Source organism: Herpailurus yagouaroundi, unplaced genomic scaffold (assembly GCF_014898765.1).
Source record: "Herpailurus yagouaroundi ecotype Mexico unplaced genomic scaffold, PumYag 190, whole genome shotgun sequence".
NCBI classification, from domain to species: domain Eukaryota; kingdom Metazoa; phylum Chordata; class Mammalia; order Carnivora; family Felidae; genus Herpailurus; species Herpailurus yagouaroundi.
In genome coordinates this window covers 14,227,382-14,250,800 of record NW_024412421.1, presented here as the reverse complement: position 1 = coordinate 14,250,800, position 23,419 = coordinate 14,227,382, and the positions used below count along the sequence as shown (strand labels likewise).

The window sequence follows — 23,419 nt, the reverse complement described above, 5'->3', positions numbered from 1 at the left end:
AGAGATGTAGTTTGGTGTGAATCTTAAAGGATAACAAGGAATTCCACAGTTATAAAGAGAAGAAATTATATTATCTTGTTAGTGCTTACATAATATATAATGGACAGTTAACCCTAAGTCTACAGAAATTCTAACCATCCAGTAGCATATCATTTTTCAGTGTCGGGGGGTACAGTTTAGATTTTCTTTCTTTTTTTTTTTTTTTAATTTTTTTTAACATTTATTTTTGAGACAGAGAGAGACAGAGCATGAACAGGGGAGGGGCAGAGAGAGAGGGAGACACAGAATCTGAAGCAGGCTCCAGGCTCTGAGCTGTCAGCACAGAGCCCGACGCGGGGCTCGAACTCACGGACCGTGAGATCATGACCTGAGCCGAAGTCGGACGCCCAACCGACCGAGCCACCCAGGCGCCCCTAGATTTTATTTCCTTTAATAAGGTGTACTGTAAACTACAAAGTCAAAAGCAAACACCTAAAAATATATTGAATTCAACTACATAATAAAACGTGAATTTAGTGAATTTGGGAGAAGAGAACATCAGCTTTAGCATAATTATCCTTTGCCAAAATTCTGAAAGGAAAAAATCTGTGTATGCATGTTTGCCTGTTAGGTGTGTGTGTGCAGTCTAAGAGAGAAAACAGTATCGGTTGGTAGACTTGACCAATCAGCCATTGCCCATGAACCTGACTCAAGGTTAGCATCTCCTCACTTTCCAAGAAGCAAAATCATACTAAAAGGAATCAGATAGTTTTTCCTTATACTTAAGTTTCCAAAGACTGTGCACTGATATTTCACAGTCTAATGTGCATGTGCTATTTATTAAACATATTTTTATCACTCGTTGTTAGGTCAAGAGAGGTAGATGACAAAAATGTAATAGAAGTCTCTTGTCATCATTTATATACACAAGAGTTGGTCTCTGATGGGGAACAGAGAAAATGAATGTTATATAAGTAAATAACTGATCAACAGTTCATAAAGTTGGGATCCAGAGAATTACGAGATAAAATTAATCAGTTTAAGGGGTTCAACTTGGGTACAATAGTACCTTGAACAAAAATACGGAATTTAAACTGTTCTGACTCTCAGGGAGGTTTGAAAATTATTATACAATTCTGAGAATGTTCAGGATAGATCCCTTTTGGTATGTGATATTTGTACTCAAACTTCAAATAGTGGTCACTCATGAGATAAAGATTTAGAATAAGCCTGTAAGTATTCTTGAAGAAATGGCAGTGATTAGTTACCTTAATACTTTTTTTCTGAAGTTCATCAGTACTATACTATGCAAAGGTTTCATGTTTGGGAGACCGCAACTACATCTTCGAGTTAAGTTTTAACTGAATAATCTTGGTAAAAGCTTATTATCCTTTGAAAGGCAGTCTCCCATCAAAGTATGGGAATATCATTGAATTTAATGTAACTCCTACTTAGATTCAATACAGTTATAATTTACTTAGGACTGAAGAGATCTAATTATGTGAAATATATCTTATTGCATATACTAAACAGTATGCATGGTACTGATCATGCTGACAATTACAAAGGGCAAAGGCTAAAATGCCCTTGACTACGTGCCTAATGGTATCTGAGCACTTCCTGTTTTCTCTTATTTATAACAATTCTGAAAATAAAGTGTTCAGTTTTTCAGTTTCGATTTTCTCAGGAATAAAAGAAAGTTAAGTAATTTTTTCAGGATCACATAGGTGGTACAGGGCAAAGCTGGGGCCCCACACATTGTTGTGTAGTACAAACACTATATGCCCTTTTCTCTCTAGCAGCTGCTATCCAGCTCATGGTCCAGCTAGAAGAGAGGTGGTGTATTTCAAATACCTTACACCTTATTTATTCACCTTAACATAAGTAGACAAAACATAAAATGTAAGTTCCTTGCCTTAGGGTCATGTAAGGTTTTTTAAAAAAAACTTCTCTTTCCATTGAAACTAGAGAGATCCATAGTTCCTCTCTCAATGAACCAATTCATTCATTAGACCTAAAATAGGAAAAGAAAAGGGATTCATCAGGTGAGACATTTAAGGCCATTGGCTTGATTTTGGGGAATGAGGTTATGTTCCATGACTGAGGCGGTGGGAATTCCACAGGATAATATTCATCCATCCACAGTTAATCAAATTAGAATATTGGAGAGTAGCCATCCTAGTTAACTAAATTCAAATCTTGTAATACTGCCAGTGGGTTTAACCAACTATAAATTTGTAACATGACTATGATTATTGGTTGTGTGCTTTACAAGTATTTTCATAATAGAAGTATTTTCGTATTTCACACACAAAAAAAGAGTGAAGGTTTTAGAGATCTGAATTTAATCAATTATCACCAAGAAGACTTTGAAGTATCAAATCCAAGTCTGTTTCTTCATATTCAAAAGCCTTCCATGTCCCCCCTCTTGCCTTACATATAAATAGTGCCATAGAAACACAAATAATTGGCCATCACCAATGCATTCTGTATAATTTACAAGAGATCAAAATATTATTACATGGTACAAACTGTATGGCATTTATTACAAGTGAAAAATCATCACATGGCCGAAGTCAGCAATGTATTAGACCAGATTTCTGTGCATATGTGTGTGCGTATGTAACTTTTTAAATTTAAGGACTGAGGATTAAGGATTATGTATTAAATTCTCTGCTGTTGGAATTGACCTGAAAAGATTACAAGATTATTATCTGTTTACACTGATGAAAATCTTTATGAAAATGACAATATTAAAATGACTTAGCCTTAGCTTATCCAAAAAGATCCCAAGGTCAGTTTTTAATAAAAAAAAAATTCATAAAATGTAGGCTTCCCCATCTTTAACGTTATCTTGTTTATCATCGTTAAAGACATTCTCTTAACAATTGACTTGGTTCTGGCCTTTTCCTGGGTTTTTGATGTTCACCGTTAGTATATAGCCAGTCAAATATGGTAATAGCACAAAAATGGCTTGTGTTCTACCCAAGAGAAACAAAGAGATAAATCTTTGTTCACACAGCACTTTTTTCTTTTGTATAATGGATTTTATCATTAACATAAAGCTTTCTTCATCAAGGAAACCTCTTTTAAGTTTTTCAGACATGGTCATTGTAAAGCTAAGCTCCAGCAAATGGTGTTTGAAATAATAATTTCTCCTTTTTTTAAGCAGTCAAGCACGTGCTATTTTCCTTATTGAATGGTCAGATTCCATAATCACTATGTTGAAAACACCCTAATTAAGGGAAGTAGAAACAGACACACATGCTTTCAAGAAGAAAGTTGAGTTACACGGTAAAAATGAAATGCCCTCAATGCTGATGTTATTTTTTCCTTCCCATAGGGAACCACAGTCAGATTTCACGAGTGCCTGTTGCTATTAAAGTGCTGGATGTCAATGACAACGCCCCTGAATTCGCATCCGAATATGAGGCATTTTTATGTGAAAATGGAAAACCCGGCCAAGTAAATATCTCCATGTTGTTAATGCTGAATATGTTTGTATACAACTGTCTCATATTTAATTAACCTGCATTATAGTGAGCATCTCATCATTTATGGTTTGCAAAGTCACAGGCAGGAAACACCCAAATGGGAACAGAAAAGGAGCATTTTTCTTTCTCAGATGTTTGTTAAATCTCCCTACTTATGACCACATTGGCTCCTGAAGTCGAACAACCTACTGGGCCATGAACCCAGAGCCAAACAACCATCTTAAAATATCTCAGGCTAAGATCTTAGAGAGGTGGGGACAGAATTTTAACCTTCCAATGACAGGAAGCAGGAGAAAAAGTTCATGGGGAGGGCCTTTCAGTTTCATATCAATCATAGGAATACCACTTAAGGGTGAAACCCAGCAAGACCAGTTGTAGAAAGCTAATTTTGATATCTATAAATAGTGTAGATTTATTTAGATCAACATAGGATGAACAATAGGTTTTAGACATGCAAGGAAAGCAACTGAATATTTTGTGTATTAATCAAAACTTTTTTTTTTAAACCTGTCTTCTGTAGCAGAGATAGGGACAACGGAGACAGACAAAAACACAGAGAGGAAGGAAAAAGAAAAGGGAAGGAGGGAGGGAGGGAGGGAAGGAGGGAGGAAGAGCGAACAACACAAAGAGAAACAAAACCTGCTCTACTCTGAATGTCAAAATGGAAATAGTCTATGTAAAGTTCTAAAAAACACAAATGTAATAGATTTATTTTAACAAGGTGCCAAAGTACTGTATGTTTAAGAAATTTATCGTTTTTCAACTTCCTAATTTATTTCTGGATGGTGACATTTTAATTTAAATAAACAGCAGCTGACAGCATGACACTGGAGTTGTTAATCCAACTATTCTTGTGCCTCACGTGGGTGTTAGGAATTAAACTTACTATTTGCCGAGTAGCTTACCTGACAAGAGTTAGATATTTTTTTCCACCTAAAGAAAGGACTAACACTGTAGCCCTATACTTTTATTTCATTATTTCACAATGCTCCTGTACAACAGGGGACATTTTTCCCTCGACTACTCTCATGTATCTGAAGGATTAGCCTCATTTCCATCTCCCAAAAAGAGACACAAATACATGCGTGCACACACACACCGAGTACAGCTAAAATTCTAGCAATAAAAGTGATTAATTTCAAACATCTACGTGTCATAAATATGGTTATCAAAATATTCATTTCTAGCAGCAATACACTTTTTAAAAAATATTCTAACATTAACTTAAATGTTTCCTAATTTCATCATGTGGAATTGCCCTTTAGCCTATCTTTTGAACATTTTCATCTGTTATCATTTGAGGGTGGAATGTGTGTGTGTGTGTGTGTGTGTGTGTCTGTGTATACACAGACACACACACACACACACATATATACACACATATATATAGTAGTAACTATCATTTAGCTAAGTTAGGATTGAGTTGGCAAAGAAAGTTTGATCAAAATGTATGCAGGTTAGTTTCAAGGATATGGTTGTGTGGGCCAGATCCTTGCTGGGGTAATATAGCCAATCACAGACTTCTACGCCAGACATTGTTGATCACACAGAATGTATCTAATGCTTTAGAATTTAAATAAAACCCCATTTTCATGCAAAACTCACCACACAAGTTCAGAGAGTCAATGGCATTGAGATTTCAAAAATTCCACATTGGCTTCACTTGTGATACTGACCTTTGGACCTCTAGGAATCTGGAGATTTATCCTATGGATTTTGACTATTTCTAAGGTTTTAATGATTCTTCAGCAGTTTTTATCCTCAGGAAAAACAAATGCATTGTTTCATCATCTTTCCTATGCAAGATCAAAATAAAAAAAAGTTGATTCTTTGTTTTATGATTTTTGCATATCAAAATGAATGACTCATTCTGTAAAGAAATGCTTATGTTGTGTATCTGTCCACTGCCACTAGATTATCAAGTGAATGTGTTTAGGTACGTTTATTAGAGTTCATATTAACATGAAGAAATCAGATTTTTGACTGTTCACCTAAGTTTTGGACATAGGACTGGTTGATACACATGAAGTTGTTCAAACAACTCCTGAATTCCTTGAATCCTCTGTGCTAGTCACAACTCATGTAATTCATTACATCATTAGTAGGCCACTTTTAATGGCTCAAGTATATTATTTTTATACTTAACATTTTCCAAAATTAATTGTTATCAACATAAATTTGTTATCAACATAAACACTAGTGTGTTTATGTAACTTCAACATACACATTTTCAGTCATTTCTCATAATGCCACACAACCTCTGACTTTGAAATCAGAATATTCATTATGAGGTGATAACACACTCATGAAAAACAAATGCCAATAGCTGAATGAGCACTAAATTCATAGTTCTATCAATATTTTCAACCATTAATGTCTGCTTTACAACAGCCTCAGAAAAAGGAATGTGGAGGACTCTGAAATGTCTGCTTTGTCCGGAAGGTATGGACTTAAGGCTAAAATCAAAGAGGATCTACTTCCTGGGAAATGAGGCAGCTGGCGATCATTGGGAATAATTAAGAGCAAGCCACTGCAACACTCAGTCTGTAAAAACCTCCTGGACTGAGAGAGCCTCTACAAAGAGGTTTTTAAAACATCTCACAAAATGAGAACCAGTATCAACAAAACACAGACAACTCCACTGTGCTTGACCACTCTTTTCCACTAATTGGACTCATTAAACAAAGAATAAAAAAAAAAGACTAAATAAAAACTTTCACCAAGGAAAGAGGGACAACACTTTCCTCCTCTCTGGAAGTACATCTCCAATACGTGATACATCTATGCTGAAACTGTTTAGGTTCTTTGAAAGTAGAATTGGAAATCATGTCTGCTTCTAGCACCTTTTCATTATTATGAAGTGAAAGATGACATTTTCTTCAATTTATTTCCTAAAGAGAGGAACCACCACCCATAACAGAAAAAGTCCATAGTCCATATTATACAAAATCATTGTGCATCCCTTTTCATTAGAATCATCTGAAATAATTGCTCCATTAGATAATTAATATAGTATTTTCTGTTGCTAATTACTTCTATTTTAGAAGAATTTCCCCAATAGTTCTAGGTAATTTATCTCAAGTCACAAGTTTTAAGATGACAAATATATATATCTTTAGTCTCCAACTCAATCATATCACGATACAATCATTTGCAAATTACTTGGCTCTCAGTTTAACAATAAGAATAAAAAAGATTCCTTCCACTGACTCCTCTCCAATGGCCAAAACAGAAATGATGGTATGGTTTAAAGATTTCAAAATTAGAAAATATATAACTGATAGTTCATGTGTATAATAGGATGGTAGGTTTGGGTCAGTCAGTAAATACTTACTAAACAGAAACTATGTACCAGGACTTGGTGAGGTAACTGGGGATTTAGTGGCAAACAATGCCCTAAACAACAGTCTTTTTCCCTTCTAGAGTTTTCTCTCTGGCAAACACGTAATAAAATTAGAAATGATAGAATTGCAAGAACATACCTCAAATCCTGTGGGCAGAAAGGAGGCTGAAGAGCTGAAGGGAAATGAAGCTATCTTACTGAAAAGACCTCTTAATATAGGACCTGTTCCACCAGAGACAGGAAACATCTATCAAGAGCTGAAAAGGAGTCAGCTGGGGATAAACCAGGTTCTCTCTGAAGAGAATGGTAATCTGGCTGGACGGGTGGAGGAACAGGTAACAGCTGTGGAGAAACCAGTATCTTCCTTCATTATGCTTGACAACAGCACACTCAGAACCAAACATGAAAAGAGAAATAGAGAGCTTTAGTGACCAGTGTTGGCTAGAGGGCCTTCCATAACTCTTTTCTACATCCTATCCCCTTGATAGGGTCTTTCTAGGATTTTATTTCAGATGGTAACCTCTTGCTTGTCATACATACATAATTAGGATAATTTGCTCCAGATGGTTCATTGATGCAAGGACTACATTGAAAATGTTATATTTCCAGGTATGAGTCAAGGTCTCTTATTTAGTCCCAGAGAATATTTTACTGTTTGAGGACTAGATGACAGACTGCTTGAGTTCTTTTTTCCTTCAGGGAGGAGCTTCCCTTTTTACTGTAAATAAATCTAGTGGCATATAATTACAGCTTCATCACCCTCTATAGAAGCTGAGGCAAGCTGTTTTGCATCAATTGTGTCTGGGATGAAAAAAAAATGCTTTGGTTTACTTCTTCTAATCCCCTTTGTCTCTGACCAATACTGTAGCAATATGAAGTTGGCTTATCCTAGGAATGTCATAGGTCAAAAAATAAATAAATAAAAACCACAAAGGAAGAAAATAATATCCTATATTTCTAGATATGTATCTAGCTAATGCTTTGCATGTAATGAATATTCACGAAATTTTAGAATCATAGTTCTAATTCATTTCATTCAGCAGTGACGAATATTTCAATAACTAGCTTCTCAGATATTACCATGGAAACACTTGTTTTACTCACAGACACAGTGCACAAACTAACCTCTTCAAATGAAAAATCATTTATTTATTTACTGAACAACATTTTGTATTGCATCTACAAGATACTAACTATTGTAACATGACCCAGAGAAACAATGTAAAAAGGGCAAAAAAAGAATATCCTGTCTAATGGAACTTAATGAGGAAGAGGACTTATTAAAAAAAAGTGGAATGAATACATAATATAATTTCAATTTTGAAAACTGGATTGAAGGAAACATTGGCACAACTAGGCAGAGGGGAAAAAAGAAAAAGCAGACCCTACTTTATACGGTGTTGTCAGAGAAAGTTACTTTTTAAGTGAGTATCCTTTAAGCTGAATCTGAAAAAAAAAATTAGAAAGGGCTAGACATTCAAGCAGTGGAAGCAAGAGACTTCTAGCCAGCACGATAAGCTTGGGCAAAGACCCTAAGGGAGAAAGACCTTGGTTTGTTTGAAGAATTGAAGACCTCGGTGGCTAAGTGTAAGAATAAGAAGAATGCAATAAGCAAAACTGAAACTGGACAAAACGCATTTTGAATAAAATGTACACACACATGCACAACACGCACACATGCATACATGCAATTAAGCAGGAAGAACATTTAATAGGCTGTAATTGCAAAAGATGTTGGTAAGAGATATTTATTAAACATAAACTATGTACCAGGACTTGGTGAGGTACTTGGTGATCTAAGGTGGTAGCAGCAGAGATGCGGACAAGGAATTGTGAAAGCCGCATGCTTTCATGAATACCGTAATATAGACAGACATCCAACATACAATCAACATCACTACTTCGGAGATTGGTGTTGGCAGCCACATTTTACTGATAAGGAGGCTGAGGCTGAAAAAGGGTGAGGGGCTTCCCCAAGGCCATGAAAAGTGGCATACATGGGTTTCAAGGTCTGTTCTTGAAGCGTCCAAAGTCCTTGCACTTTCTATGACCTTACAGTGCTTCCCAAGGAAGCGGACTTTGAGATTCCACTGCCTGTGCAACAAACTTCTTAGAAATAAGATTGTGATCAAGAGTGAGCATTTTTCAAAAGCGAAGAATGTCAACTCCTGTGACCCATAAGATACATTATCCAAAAAGCATTCCACAAAATCTTAAGTGAAAAGAAAGAAAGCTTAGGGAGAAAAGTAAAAATAATTATCTGTTGATAAACACCAGCACCAGGGTTTGCTACTTTATTTCTTTTAAAAATTTCTGTTGGCTTTTTTGTAATAAATATAAAACAGTGAGTCAAAAATATGGCATTTTATAACACTCATGAAACAATAAATTTAGGAGATTTAATTTTAACTTCCCTGCCAGCAGGCATTTTTCAGGATCTATCTGCATGCACAAGAGGGAGACAGGATTGATTTTAAAACAGATGAAATTGATAGCCTCAACAAAATGCATACAGTACTATTCTCATTTTGGGGGGTGTAGCTAGGAGATGGTAAATTAATAGAATCCGTAAAACAATATTTGAAGAAATCATACTTAACAAAATATATTTCAAGACCATCATTAACAGAAGTATGACTTTGAGAGCTCACTTTTGACAGAGGGGAGCACATAAGTAAAAAATACAGTGGAAGGATTTGAAACCAGAATAATCTTAGTGTGAATCATAGCTCTGCCATTTACTAATTTTGTGACCTTCAGTCTTAACCTCTACTAAACTCCGATATTTCAGAAATATCTAGTGCAATATCAAGTGCTTAATAAATAATTATAATTATTATTAGTGTATATTTTAACTGATGTCATAGTCTAAAAAGCAAAATATAGGATTAAATCATTAGGATTGCTTTATTTTGTTGTTATAGCTACATGACTTTGATTTGGAGCAAAACATTATAAATAGTCCCTTAATGGGTCCCTATAACAGAAGACAATCTAGTTCCCTGTATTGGAATAACTCCTCCTCTGGTAATTTCCAAGTATTTTATTTATTCAGGGTAAAGGAAAGGCTTGTACTTTATTCCTCCTCATTTAAATGTGTGGGCCAATATCATTATTTTTCAAATATACTGGGATCAACCTGCAGGACACATACAATCTCCATCTTTTTTGGAGTCATGTTTTCAGCCAACATACACACTGGCTGAACCTCTTGTGCGATCCCCAATTCCATATTCTAGCACCTCACCTAAATGAGATTGATGATCCACAGAGAACATGCTGTCAGGGATTGTTTGAGAATCTTGGCCTATTTCATACAAATATATTTTCTTTGTTTTGTTTTCACCCTATAAGTTACTGAGTAAGAATTTAGGACTGAAGCAAGGTGGGCACACGTTGTATGCTTCTTTCCATTTGTTCTTAGAAGCCAAGTTGATACCCTTTTGAAGAAAGTAAAATTGACACTGGATAGTAAAAGGCCTGAGGCCTAGGCTTTGTGCCAGTGGGTAATATGTGGTACCACCAGGAGCTGACATTTTGTTGGAAGGGCAGAGACATGGTAACCACCAAGCTAGATAGACACAATGCCTCCACACAGAGGTGGAAGTCTCCCAGGCCTTTAAGATTCAGTAGGAATTTTGGAGGACAGCATTTCTCAAAGAGTGCCTGAGAAAAACTTGTAGGGCATAGCACATCAATATATGGTGTGGCGTTTGTGGTGTGTGTGTGTGCGTGTGTGTGTGGTTTACTTAATAAGGTCGTGGAGCACTGACACCAAATTAAACCAAGTTCAACAACATTCCTTTCTTCTTCTTTTGTTTAACTCTAAGATTCTCTTAACATTTATAAATACATATGAATCATGAGAAGGCTATATGGTCTTTGCCATTTAGCAAACATAGCTCATTATAAAATCTTTCAAATTTCCTTCAGAGAAAACTATACAACTAGTGGTAAAGGGAACCCAGTCAGGAAACAAACCTGCTCCAGGAGGATAAATAATGCCACACAGGTTCAGCCTAGGAAGTGATGCTTGCAATGTCAAGGAGGCATCAGGAAGTATTCCTGTGGAGTAGTATCATGGAAGATGGAGAGAAGAGATTGAAAAGGGACCTGAGACTTCTCAGCTATGTTAGACACTTTGGGGTTTACCCTGCTAATGAGGTTTTCAAAACAGAGCAAGTGATGGAATATTTTGTTAGTATTAATTCAGAGGTGCACAAAATACACATGAAATATGCAGAGTCTAGGAAAAAAGGTATGAGACACTGGAAACTCCAAACTTTGTATAAACATACTATTCAGAAGTCCTTGCTTTGTATCACTTTATCTCAGCTTGGTTTCAGGAAGGGAAAGGGAGTGAAGGAAACAGAAATGGAGGAAAATATCGAAAGTTTCACAAATGGGTTTATAAAGGTACAGTCCCCAAATGTTGACCCAGAGGACTGACGACTTCACTTAGTGTTTAAAAGAGACATAGAAAATCAAATCTATATCCTCCTGTTGTATTTTCCATAGGTCAGACTTCCAAGGTATATGTTCTGAACAGTAACCTAATGGTTTTTAAAGACAAAGATACACACACACACACACACACACACACACACACACACACTGGCATGGCAAAACACTCTAGATAGGAGAAGTCTTGGTAGAGATTGGATTACCATGCAAATTATAAAACAAATATCCAGTAACTATCCATTAAACATCTATGAACAGTGCTTATATTTGAACCTTATTATATACAGTTTTGAAATTATGGAGGATAATTGGGTCATTGTGCGGATTTTAATATAATTTCCCAAATTCCAATATTTCCTCTTTTTTCAATTTGTCATCATCGTTATAACTTGATTTCTCTTGTGTGCATAATTTTTATTTCCAAGGACCCGTCTTTTAGGGGCTGGTTTTTAAGCTATTTTGCTTTCTTTCAGTTATAAAAAACATCGATACTCTGATAAAATCTATGGACTTTCCCCTCCTTTATGTGCATATATAAGTAATTTCATTCAACTTTACTTTCAAGTTGAGAAGATTGAAGCATGTGATGCTTATTCATGGTTCATCCTTTCCTTTCCCAAGTTTAAAACTCATGCTCTAATAAACAGAAGTTAGTATTTCAGGAAAGCTAATAGGCAGAGGAATGAATAGAAAACCAAAAATGATGCTGTGCTTTCCGCAGCACCTTTGATTTCGTCCCATTCAACTCACTTTCCATCACCTTCCAATTCACACCACCACAGAAAGACTTGCCAAGAAAAAAGAAAATTAAGTTTTGCCTGACAAAGTGACAGTGTTCTGTGATGGTAGATAGTATCTTGGCTATCAATGTTGAGTGTTCTGGAACATAAATGTATATTCCAGAAGCTTTTGAAAGCATTCCAAAAGATGCAAGAGAATGCAATCCTCTCTCACCTTGTCCACACTTACAAGGAACTATAATTTCTAAGTCTTCATTTTGTTGTGTGATGTGTCAGAATAAAAGGGGACCTTTATCTCAGTAAAGCAAAGTACCTGAGCAATGAGAACAAGAATGGATGAGTGCATCCTATGCACTCTCCAAAATATTGAAGGCATAAGCCCCAACTTAACTGAAATACATGTGCAGAATGTATGAATGTCAACAAGATTTTGAGGCAGCCTGATGTATTGGGGCAGGAAGACACAAGTGGTTTGTTATCAGATATATCTGGGATCAAATATTATATATCACATCTTTGATGTACTAGGGTTCCAATACATTTCTTCATACATACTTCTCAAGGTTATGTGAGAATTAGTGATGAGGCTAAAATATGCTGACATCATCCGTTCATTCATTCATTTTTTCATTTAGGCAATATGCATTAAATAGTTATCATGTGGTGTTCTTACAACAGTGAAGGGGGTAAAAATCCAACTCATTGTATATAATCATGCTTGGTACCTAAGAACAAATCAATGAATAATATCTATAGAATCTTATATTGCATTTCTAATGGATCCCATGACAGTTTTATGGTTGCAAACAGATCAGATCATCCAAAATGTATCTGTTGGATGCTTGCTTTTCAAAAATTAATAATGACAGTGATACCTCAGTCATTAAATATTTTTGAAGTAAGGTAAAATAGTCTTACGTAAAGTTTAATCAACTCTGCTAATAAAAACAATATAAGTTGGGTTAAGTGTTGATAAACAACAAATTGTTTTTTAATAAAACAGAAATATGATATGGCCCCATAATTCTCAAAATTTTTCTTTTTTTAGTTTCATTTCTTAGAAAGGTTATTTCATTTCAAATTAGTAATCTCAAGAAATAGAACAAAGTCTGCTCCCATAGAATTCCAAGTATGGCCTTGAAATTCATCTCCTTATCCCAACATTCCAGATATACTTTGTTTTTCTAATAAATCTATTTATCTATCTATCCATCTCCTATATATAGATATTACCTATCTACCTATCTATATCTATATAGATATATAAAAATTCAGCTTCCTTTAAAATTAATCCACAATAAATCATCAGACATTAGATTTTTTTCACTTGCATCTTAACTTTACTGGTAGAAAGGAAAAATATTTAAACCGAATGTTATATATGTACTCCTAAAAATCTGTGACCTCTCCAGAAATTTTCAATTATCTAAAAGGTAATTGACGTCACAGTAGCACACTAGGGGAATGTGTGTGGTTTTCATTTTCCAGCTAGTCAGTGTGCCTATAAAATCTGCTTACGTGCAGTTGCACTGCCTTGAATAAATCTATTCTTTTCTTTCTATTGTTTAAAGCTGAGTGTATTCAGATGTTATTACAGCAGTGAAAATTTCAGCCTTTTAGATAGGGGTATCTTAACGCATTTTAATAGTATAAAGTCCTTCAAGTGATTTACCAGGTGTCTACTTTTAGAGAAAATGTCTAGACAGTAGCTATCTACATTAAGATAAAATGAAGTGTCAAAAATGGTTTAAACCAAATTCTTAAGTGTAGTCAGTTCATGGGATATTTGGAAGTTGATTTAAAGATTCACCATTTCTGGGGCACCTGGGTGGCTCAGTCCATTGAGCATCTGACTTTTGGTTTCAGCTAAGGTCATGATTCCAGGTCATAGGATTGAGACCCTGTCTGGCTCTGCCTGAGCATGGGGCCTGCTTAAGATTCTCTCTCCCTCTCTCTCTCTCTCTCTCTCTCTCTCTCTCTGCCCCTCTCCCCTGCTTTGTGCTTTCTCTCTCACTCTCAAATGAAATTTAAAAATAAAAAATATAAAGATTCACCATTTCATCACTATTTCCCCAACATATCAAGCACTGAGCTTGATGTTAGCTTAATAATACAAACTCCTCTAGGGACGCCTGGGTGGCTTGGTCGGTTAAGCGTCCAACTTCGGCTCAGGTCATGATCTTATGGTCCGTGAGTTCGAGCCCCGTGTCAGGCTCTGTGCTGACAGCTCAGAGTCTGGAGCCTGTTTCGGATTCTGTGTCTCCCTCTCTGTCTGCCCCTCCCCTGTTCATGCTCTGTCTCTGTCTCAAAAATAAATAAACGTTAAAAAAAATAAAAAAAAAAATACAAACTCCCCTAATGAGTAATAATAAGAGAATTGTAAACACCAATCTTCTCCCTTGGCTGAAAACAGTCCATCTCAGACTTAAGCATGCATCAGAATCACCTGGAAGACTGTTTAAAATGCCTCACCCCAAGCCTTTCTGGTTCAGTAGGCTCAAGAAATTGTATGTCTAGTTTCTGGCTTAAATACATCGTGGAAAAAAAAACATATTCATTGCAGGTATAATGTTTAGACCAAACTTCTGAGATATGGCGTGACAGGTAATTATATTCCTTTACTTCAGGTAAGCTAAATTATTGCATCTTTTATTTTGGTCGTGGCGGCTTAACTAATGAAATAACTCATGTAGATCTACTTGCCAGCATGGATGAGTCTTTTTCATGCAGATTACTTAGAAATATTAGGAAGGGTATTATTACAGGAGCTCTATCCACTAACTACACTACAGAATGCATTTAGTCGTGAATGATTTTCACCACAGGATATCAAAAAGTCTTTTCATTTGCTCTTCTTCACTTATGCTCACACACTTTAAAAGTTAGTTTTTCAACTAGTGCACCTGGACATAGGAATACTTTTGAAACAAAATTGGGTAAATGGAGAAGGGAATACTACCTATGCTCACGGATAACTTTCCCCCTCACTGTTCTTTAAAACTGCTTAGAAGAAGGTTCTTGTCAAATTCTTCCCTTAAATATGTGTACATGTAGGCTAGTCATAAAAGACTTACTTGTGTTCCCCAGATTTTCCCGTTGGATTTCCATTCTTTCATTTTTTATAAAACTGGAGGCCCAGGGCATCTCTCTGCACCTAAATGTCAGGGAAAACATGCTAGGTGTTCAAATAGAGTGAATATAATTATATTCCCATCTAATCTGATAAGGTTAGGGAACTGTTGTGGTAACATCAAAGCCATTACATTTATCATGGGGCTATGTCATGAATAAATGGTACTGACCCTAATAAAAAAAAAAATGATAATGACAATAAGGATGATGACTGACATTCATTGAACATTTACTAGGAACCAGATACTATATTAAGAGATTCACATGAATTTATATCAATTGCCAAAACAGCCCTATGAGAAAGGCACTTTTTATTTGTCATTTTAGAATACATGGAAACTGAGTTTCAGAAAGACTAAAGTAACTCCCTCAGTGTCACAATGACGAGAAGGTAAAACTATGGTTTCTATCAAGGCTGCTCAATTTCAGAGTCCATCACTTTGATGACTACCTCACTGTCTTAATCCTGAGTTATATTTTGTGCTATTTTTTTTGTTATCTTATTATTCAAACTAAGTACACTGATGAGACATTTTACAAGATCCTTAACAAAAGGAAAACCCCTACCAGGTAAGAATATGTCCCATTTTTAAAATGGAGAAATGAAAGCTGAGAGGGGTTATTTCCTTTATGTCTTAACCTTAATGTACTGTTCATCATACAGTATGCACAAAAGTCATAGATGCTCACAGTTGTGGTTCTCACACTCATTTAGGCGATAAGTCACTAGGCAAGGATATCCTTTTCTCAGAAAGAAATGATCCATTTTTTCATCTATAATTAAATTGGTAAAGTTGAATGGGACCTAAATTCAAACAGACCTAATATATTAGGCATCATCATTATATTCTCTAAATTTCACAAACCTTACAGTATTTCCCTGTTAATTCTTCTTATGGTAAATCTGATGTCGCCTTGACTGTCATGCTTTACAGGCATTTTTTTTTTTGGTAGAAATTATGTCATAGTTATTTACAATGGTAGTGTAAGCTATCATTTTTACTACATTAACTACTGCCCGGTGTTTCATATTGAAGTGATTAATATCACAGAATCATTAATATGAATTATTAAGCTGATTCTCTGACATCCTAAGAAACAACTTAGCACTAAGTTAATGCAGCTTTGCAAATGAAATAAGCACATTCAACCGGCACCAATTCCAAGTGTGTGTATCTATCCAAACAGCTCTGCACAGTGGTAATTCTCCTAATCCCTATAATTTATTCATCTCAGGATACACTCCAAAGCATTGTTTGCATGTGTTATCCACTAGCTTTAAAAACAGTATTCATTATTGGGAGGGAACAGATGCAACTCCTCAGAAAGGTTTGTTGCAGTGATGTTTGTGCCGAGGAACATTCTATTTGGCAAACATATGTAACCTGATAAGCAAAATAAAAGAGGAGTTTTGAGGATTCAAGATTTAAGTTCTTTACTTCCACGATCCTCCCAAGAGCCACACTACAATCACTGTAACAATTCCAAATCTCATTCTAGATGCCCGTGTATATTCACATTGGAAAGAAACCTGTAATTACCCAGTGGAATTTTCAAATACCCTTAAATTTGCTACTTTGAGCCACAGACACCAAATGGACACAAATGAACATTAATGTTCATCAATTTATCAAAGCTGAGGTTTTAAAGTGATAAATGTTTCTCCTTGTTCTTGGCACAAACCATCCACAGCAACTCAGAAAAGTGAAAAAAAAATCGTTGGACCAAATATCAGTCAACTAAGAGATGTCACTCAGCTTTTAAAGGCAGTATAAGCCCTCTGATGTCATCAATGATGCTGACGTCGAGTTTTATGTTACAGGTCATTCAAACAGTGAGTGCCATGGACAAAGATGATCCCAAAAATGGACATTATTTCTTATACAGTCTTCTTCCAGAAATGGTCAACAATCCGAATTTTACCATCAAGAAAAATGAAGGTAAATCTATTAGCCTTATGAAACAGGGTGGAACATAAATTGGAAAAATAGGATGTGATTTCATAATTTGACTGAAAATATCAATAAAATAATTTTTGCTCACCCATGAGCAATTGAAACTTAGCTTATCAGCCTAATGGCTTGGTAATTACATCACTTCTTCCTTCCAATATTGAAACAATAGATAAGAAAGCTGTTAATGTGAAAGTTAATTTTATCCCAGGGAATACCTCAATCACCTTACTTTCAAGAATGAACAGTAAGATTTAACCCCTGGGAAAGTTCCAGGAATTTTGAGATACTGAGATATCTGTTAGAGAAGGAACTGGCTTATACTTCACAGTTGCTAAGTTTTAATTGAATGTTTACCAAGTCTTTAGGGAAAGCCTATCCTAATTTTGCCTGGTTTGTGGGTACACATTAGAGGTATTTGTTTAAGCCTGTACCAACTTTGATAATAGCAGTTGGATCAGGAAATCCTTCTTGAAGGACACTCCTTATCAGTATTATTGTGGAGGTAATATAAACTGATTTTATTGTTAAGCCTTTCACTCATGGAGAACATTTAATCCATTTCATTATTTCTTGAGAACTAAGTTTGGATTACTGTTTTCCCTAACTATTATCTATTACATACGAAGGTTATAGATCTATTTTAAGTCCATCTCATCTGTACATTTTTGTTTCCTAATCTGCTGTATATGTAACAAGCATTTTTTGCTGTTGATTTTGGCTCAGGTATATTTAAAACTTAGTTTTGGCTGTTTTGGGATGATTAGCAAAATAAATGTATTGTCTTAAGCTGTTTTCTGGCTTTACTGTAGGCATTTGTTTGGATTTCTGAATGGTCTCTATAAAAACTATACTCAGAAGAGTCAAATTTAGTTCATGACATTTGGGTAATTTGCTATGTTGTGTTTCAAGGAGGGAGTGAATTTTGACGACATTTCCTTCATGAAATAAAACATTTTATGGCTCTTGTTAAGTATATTATGGCCCTACCTTTTAACATGATGCTCCTTACTTAGTTCTTTGGGGATGCTTTGATAAATGTAAGTGCAACACCAAAAATGAAATGGAGAAGTCCTTATACAGATATTCCTCGTTTAGCTGGCCTTCACTATTATAAACACGAAGGAGACGAAATCCTGTTCTTTCTCCTTAGTAATGGAGTACTCCTGTGTTAACCTTCCCTAATTAGGAACTGTAATCCATGTACATTGTCTTTGTTTCTCAGTTATCAAGATTTCTTTTTTATGAAAGTCACATGAATATGGCTAAGATGAAAGCCAAACAGAAATCCCAAGCTGAGCTAAAAGTCTGTGTATACGTGTGGTCCATGCTCACTTTGATTGTGAGCTAATAGGTATCAGTCATTATTTTTGCATATGAAATGCCCTACATTTAAAAATTCTCTGTGAAGGAATATTTTCCCATCCCAAAGGTTTTGAGCTTTTTGGCATATTCTGGGCATGCAATTTCAAGATATGCTTGTCATATAAGTACAGCCCGTCAAAGGCACCACATAAACATATTGCAAAGGAATGAGAGGCTGTTTGGGGTGCCAAGGAAAGTGCAGTTTCGTACTGTATTTGTTTGTACCCTAAATCTTTTAAAGAGGGGATTTTGGTCTGACAGTGAATGAATTTCATGTGTTTTCTCTGAATTTTGGAAGCAGTAAGAAGTCAAATTTGCACAATTAAGTAACCTCTTTCACCCTATCACACATTTCAATAAGCCCTTTAACAGAATATTTTAAAAGCATGTATATTATATGTTTTACTTTGAAACTAGAACATGGAAGTTACACTTTTTATTTATGTCACAGAATTGTGTGTGTGTGAAATAACTGAAAAAAGTTTTACAAAGCTTCCAGGTGTTATGAATATTTTGTGCAAAGACCACTCTGTGCTACAATTGTTCCATTTAAATTGTGCGTTTATTTTGCCAAAAGTGACCATATAATTTATTTTTCCAATTGGGGCATTTTTTAAAGTGAAAGGGGTTGCTATTTATATTTGTTCCTGAAAACAAAAACAAAAGCAAAAACAAACATAAACCAGGATTGTATTGTGGAAATCAGGATATATGTTCACCGTGATTTTGGATTTAGGATCCAAATATTCAACTTCTCCGTAGAGTAAATCATGAGCTCACTAGTTTTTCGAATAGATATGTATAATTTATACTCTATCCTCCTTTTCCTAGATCAGAAATTCACAAGTTTTGCTACATAGACCACTACCTTATTGGCATCTGGATAGTTACTATAAAAATAGGGTTGGGGGAGATGGTCCCTTCTTCACATGTAAAAACAATCAAAGTAATGGAAAAAAAGTTGTCAGATTTAAAATTATGGAAATAAATAAGTAAATAGATAAATCAGTATTTTGTTAGCCTATTCCATTCCCTGTTAATGATAAGACAATACAAGCACAATTGAAAAATCCAAATACTAGACATTATTTATTTTTAAACTATGGTATATTTTATGTTTTAAGATGGAGAAAATCAAATGGTATAATCATATTTAGGATTGTTTTTTTTTCTTCATAAAATGGACTTTAAAATGGTCATTAACTGATGTTTCTCCACTGATAGTGTCATGATTTATGAGTCGCAGCCCAACAGATGAAGGTTAATATTTTGAGAGATCTAGTATATCCAAATTTATAATTGATGGCCAGATGATTTCCTTATTTAATTAGATATTTATGGGTGATGGTTTTAGTATTTTGCATTTTCTAAGGAAATTGTAGCCACGTCTTTCAACTTGAAGTTAATGTGACCTTTCCCCTCCCTTGTATAGATTGGTCCTTCTGCAATTTTCAGCTGACTAATTCATAATCAAAGACAAAAAAAGATCAAAATTAGCTGTCTCCTATCTCCTACACAGTTGGGTGATTCCACAAATAATTCTCTTTCTGAATATATGAGATTCATATTTCATCCAGATTAGGAAAACAACTTTAAATACCCATAAAGGTGAAAGCAAACATCAACAATATGATGAGTCACATCATATATGTATCACATATATACACCGATCATAGCACCTCACATTGTCGAAATAATATGGCCCAGACATTGGTTTCTCCATCTTCCAGTTGGGTGAATTTAGAAACAAATTGAGTTTTTTGCTGACACATTGCAGTACTGGCCTCCATTCTAACCATGAAAATGGAAGATACTCAACAATTCAATATAACAAGACATGGAAGATAAATGGACCTTTCACAGATACAGAAATATCTTGGTTGCAGAAAATTTCAGGTCTGCCAGGATCATGGTCTTCTCCAGCCTGCACATTGTAGTTAAAAGATTTGATTGGAATTGCCAGAAAGCAGTGTGGAAAAATGGGAGTCTTCATGTTTTGTACTGAAATATTTGAATCATGTGTATACAGAAATGAGGAAAACCACAAACAGGACAGTATAAAAAGGAAAGAAGCAGACAATAAACTTGGCCTTAATTACACTTTGGTTAGGCTTCAGCAAAGACAGCAGGGGAACCAGAGTACCTGATGATACTAACATTTGTTTTTCTTCTTGGTATTTCCTTTTGACCAAAATCCTACTGATAAGCACCTCACTCCCCAGGTATAATTGTGATAATTAATTTGGGTAATGTTGATGCTGACTGGAGCTTTGGATAAATGCACCTGGTAATCTCAATGTCCAAAACATGGTTCCCTGTTTAGAATGCATTTCATGCTTTGTTTTGTGGGGTTTCCATCTCAATTGATTGACTGGTTTCAAGCAATATGTGTTTTATGTCTTTTTATCCTCTAGAAACACCCCTTGTAAGAATACAGACTACAGGCTGATAATTTTAAGCCATACTTTCCTCATCTGTAATACCAGGATAACAATACCTATTCACCCCACAGGTGTGCTGTGATAGATACGTGTAACCAAGGTCTTAGACAGCTCTTAGCACAATGTCTGGCGCATAAAACAAAAAAAAAAAAAACAAAAAACAAAAAACCTTCATCAGTAAATGGGACAAGATCCTTATAAGATTAATCTAGTAATTATCAGTAAATGGGACAAGATCCTTATAAGATTAATCTAGTAATTCTTAAATTCCTATGCTATGTCCCATCTCCTCTGGCTTATCATTCTCAACCAGCCCCTTGGCAGCTTTAACTCTGTTAATTTTCGAAGATTGTACAGTAATTGCGAAAGTGGCCTCATTGGTAGTTGTGAAAACCTTCATCCTTACTAGAACACATTACGAGAAATCTGCTTAGTAATGTATGGCAATCTAAATGATATAATAGAAAGATAAAAGAAAAAAAAAAGGAGGAGGAGGAGGAGGAGAAGGTAGGAAAATAATTAAAATATTTACCAGCCTTGGAAATAGTTGCAGGGTTCTTGGACCTGTTTTTGAATATAAAGGCTTTTCTTTCTTTCTCCTGTGCCAAAATGAAACTCAGCTTTCTCCACACAATAGCCGACCGCATCTTCCAACTTGATGGGATTACTTTTCATTTTAGCATATCAAGTTGTTTTAAATACCCACAACCTCCTAACACAAATACCCTGTGGAATCATTTTGCACAGGCTGGAAGATTAAAGGCAACATTCCTTTGCTTTTTTGAAGACTGTCAACTTATCTCACGTTCCTCTCACCGCAAAACTGAAATTTGCTGCCTAAAGGTGTAAGTGGATTTCCCTGATCCCAGGCCAGCCAGAGCTGGCCCTCTGTCCTCCATCTTTACTCAGGCTGAATCCTCACACATGCCTCTGCTGTATTCAGAACGGAGGCGTTGAGACAAACAGAGGCCCTCCTCTTTCTCCTCAAGCCACTTGTACCCCCATCCGGGCAGAACTGGACTTGAAAGGTCTTCCTGAAGATCCAGAGCAAAGAGGGCCCCTTTGTAATACAGGTGTCCTTTTCTGGCCACCTTAGGCCCTCATGGAATTCTTCCATTACCTCAGGCTGCTTTGAAGCTAAGATAGGACTTTCCAAAATAACATCTTTCCTCATGTGGCCTTTACGAAAGCCTCCGTCCCTCAGCCACTGCAGATCCATTCTTAACAGGTTTCCCAGGCAACCATACCTAAGCAACAAGTGAAAACCCTGTGCTTGTATGAGTGCGATAATGAATACCTATATATGCATGTTTGCAGTATGGGGACCCTGTCTATGCTGCTCACAGAGGGGAATTTTCCACAGCACTTACACAGCACCAAACATTGACAGAGGTCTTTTCCATATAAGGTATCGGTTCTGATCCACATGAAGCATGGTACTTCTTGTCAATGTTGAATGGTAAAAGGTAGTACTCAATTTGCATGAAACAGGAGGCCCAACTGGGATCCCAAATATGCAGAACAGCATTATGCATACATGATCCAAAAGGCTTCTGCTTCAGTAATTCATAATTTATTGTTTATGCTTCTAGCAATGTTCCGTTGATAAAAAGCCATTTATGTTTCATTTTGTCGTCTAAACTGTAATTAAGGATGATGTGCAAGCTCAGAAAAATAGATAACAGATCTCTACTTCCACTTTCCAAGTTGCATATGATTGTAGAGTTGGGTTCAGAAAACTAGATTTTCTTTTCTTAAGTAGTTTTAATAAAATTCTTGTTATTTTGTATAGTCTCCATATCCTTTTGGTTTGTTTTTCTCTTTTAAATCATAATACAAGAGTGCTTTCAGAAGTTGAGAATTTCCTCTGCATATACTGAAAATCCTAAAGGTATTGCTCTACTCAGAGATAGCACTGCTCTGTATCTGTTCTTTAGTGTATATTGTGGGAGACAATTGAATTCTGAGATTACTGACTACCAGGGATATAATTTAGATACACAGCATAGACTCACATGTGTGGTTGTCCACATGATATTCAAAGTTATAAATTGATTAAGAGTGTCATAGTTTGCTAAATCATATCTGATCTGGATAGAGCATTCTAATTCAGAAAAAATAATTTTAATGTTTATGTACTTTATTTATTTTGAGAGACAGCATAAGCTGGGGAGGGGCAGAGACGGGGGGAGAGAGAGAGAATCCCAGGCTCGTACCCACAAACTGTGAGATCATGACCTGAGCCGAAATCAAGAGTCAGACATTTAACCTGCTAAACCACCCAGGCATCCCTCTAATTCTGAAAATTTTTGAAAGAGAAAAACCAAGAGATAAATTGTACATGCTTAGTTATCTTTTTTTTTTTTAATTTTTTTTTCAACGTTTATTTATTTTGGGGACAGAGAGAGAGACAGAGCATGAGGTGGGGAGGGGCAGAGAGAGAGGGAGTCACAGAATCGGAAGCAGGCTCCAAGCCATCAGCCCAGAGCCTGACGCGGGGCTCGAACTC

The 23,419-nt window shown here is 35.8% G+C and overlaps 1 protein-coding gene across 7 annotated transcripts in view; it reads left to right on the top strand.

Moving 5' to 3' along the window:
• Nucleotides 1-23,419, top strand: part of LOC121045392 (cadherin-8) — a 367,139-nt gene that overhangs the window by 295,040 nt on the left and 48,680 nt on the right. For 5 of the 7 annotated variants that reach the window (XM_040498191.1, XM_040498196.1, XM_040498192.1 and 2 more), the window contains 3 exons: nucleotides 3,323-3,444; nucleotides 6,897-7,151; nucleotides 16,975-17,092. In XM_040498191.1, coding sequence (XP_040354125.1) covers nucleotides 3,323-3,444; nucleotides 6,897-7,151; nucleotides 16,975-17,092 — 495 coding nt within the window. Of the gene's footprint in view, nucleotides 1-3,322; nucleotides 3,445-6,896; nucleotides 7,152-16,974; nucleotides 18,078-23,419 lie in introns of those variants that run through there. The other 2 variants (XM_040498197.1, XM_040498198.1) reach the window with 2 other exon arrangements.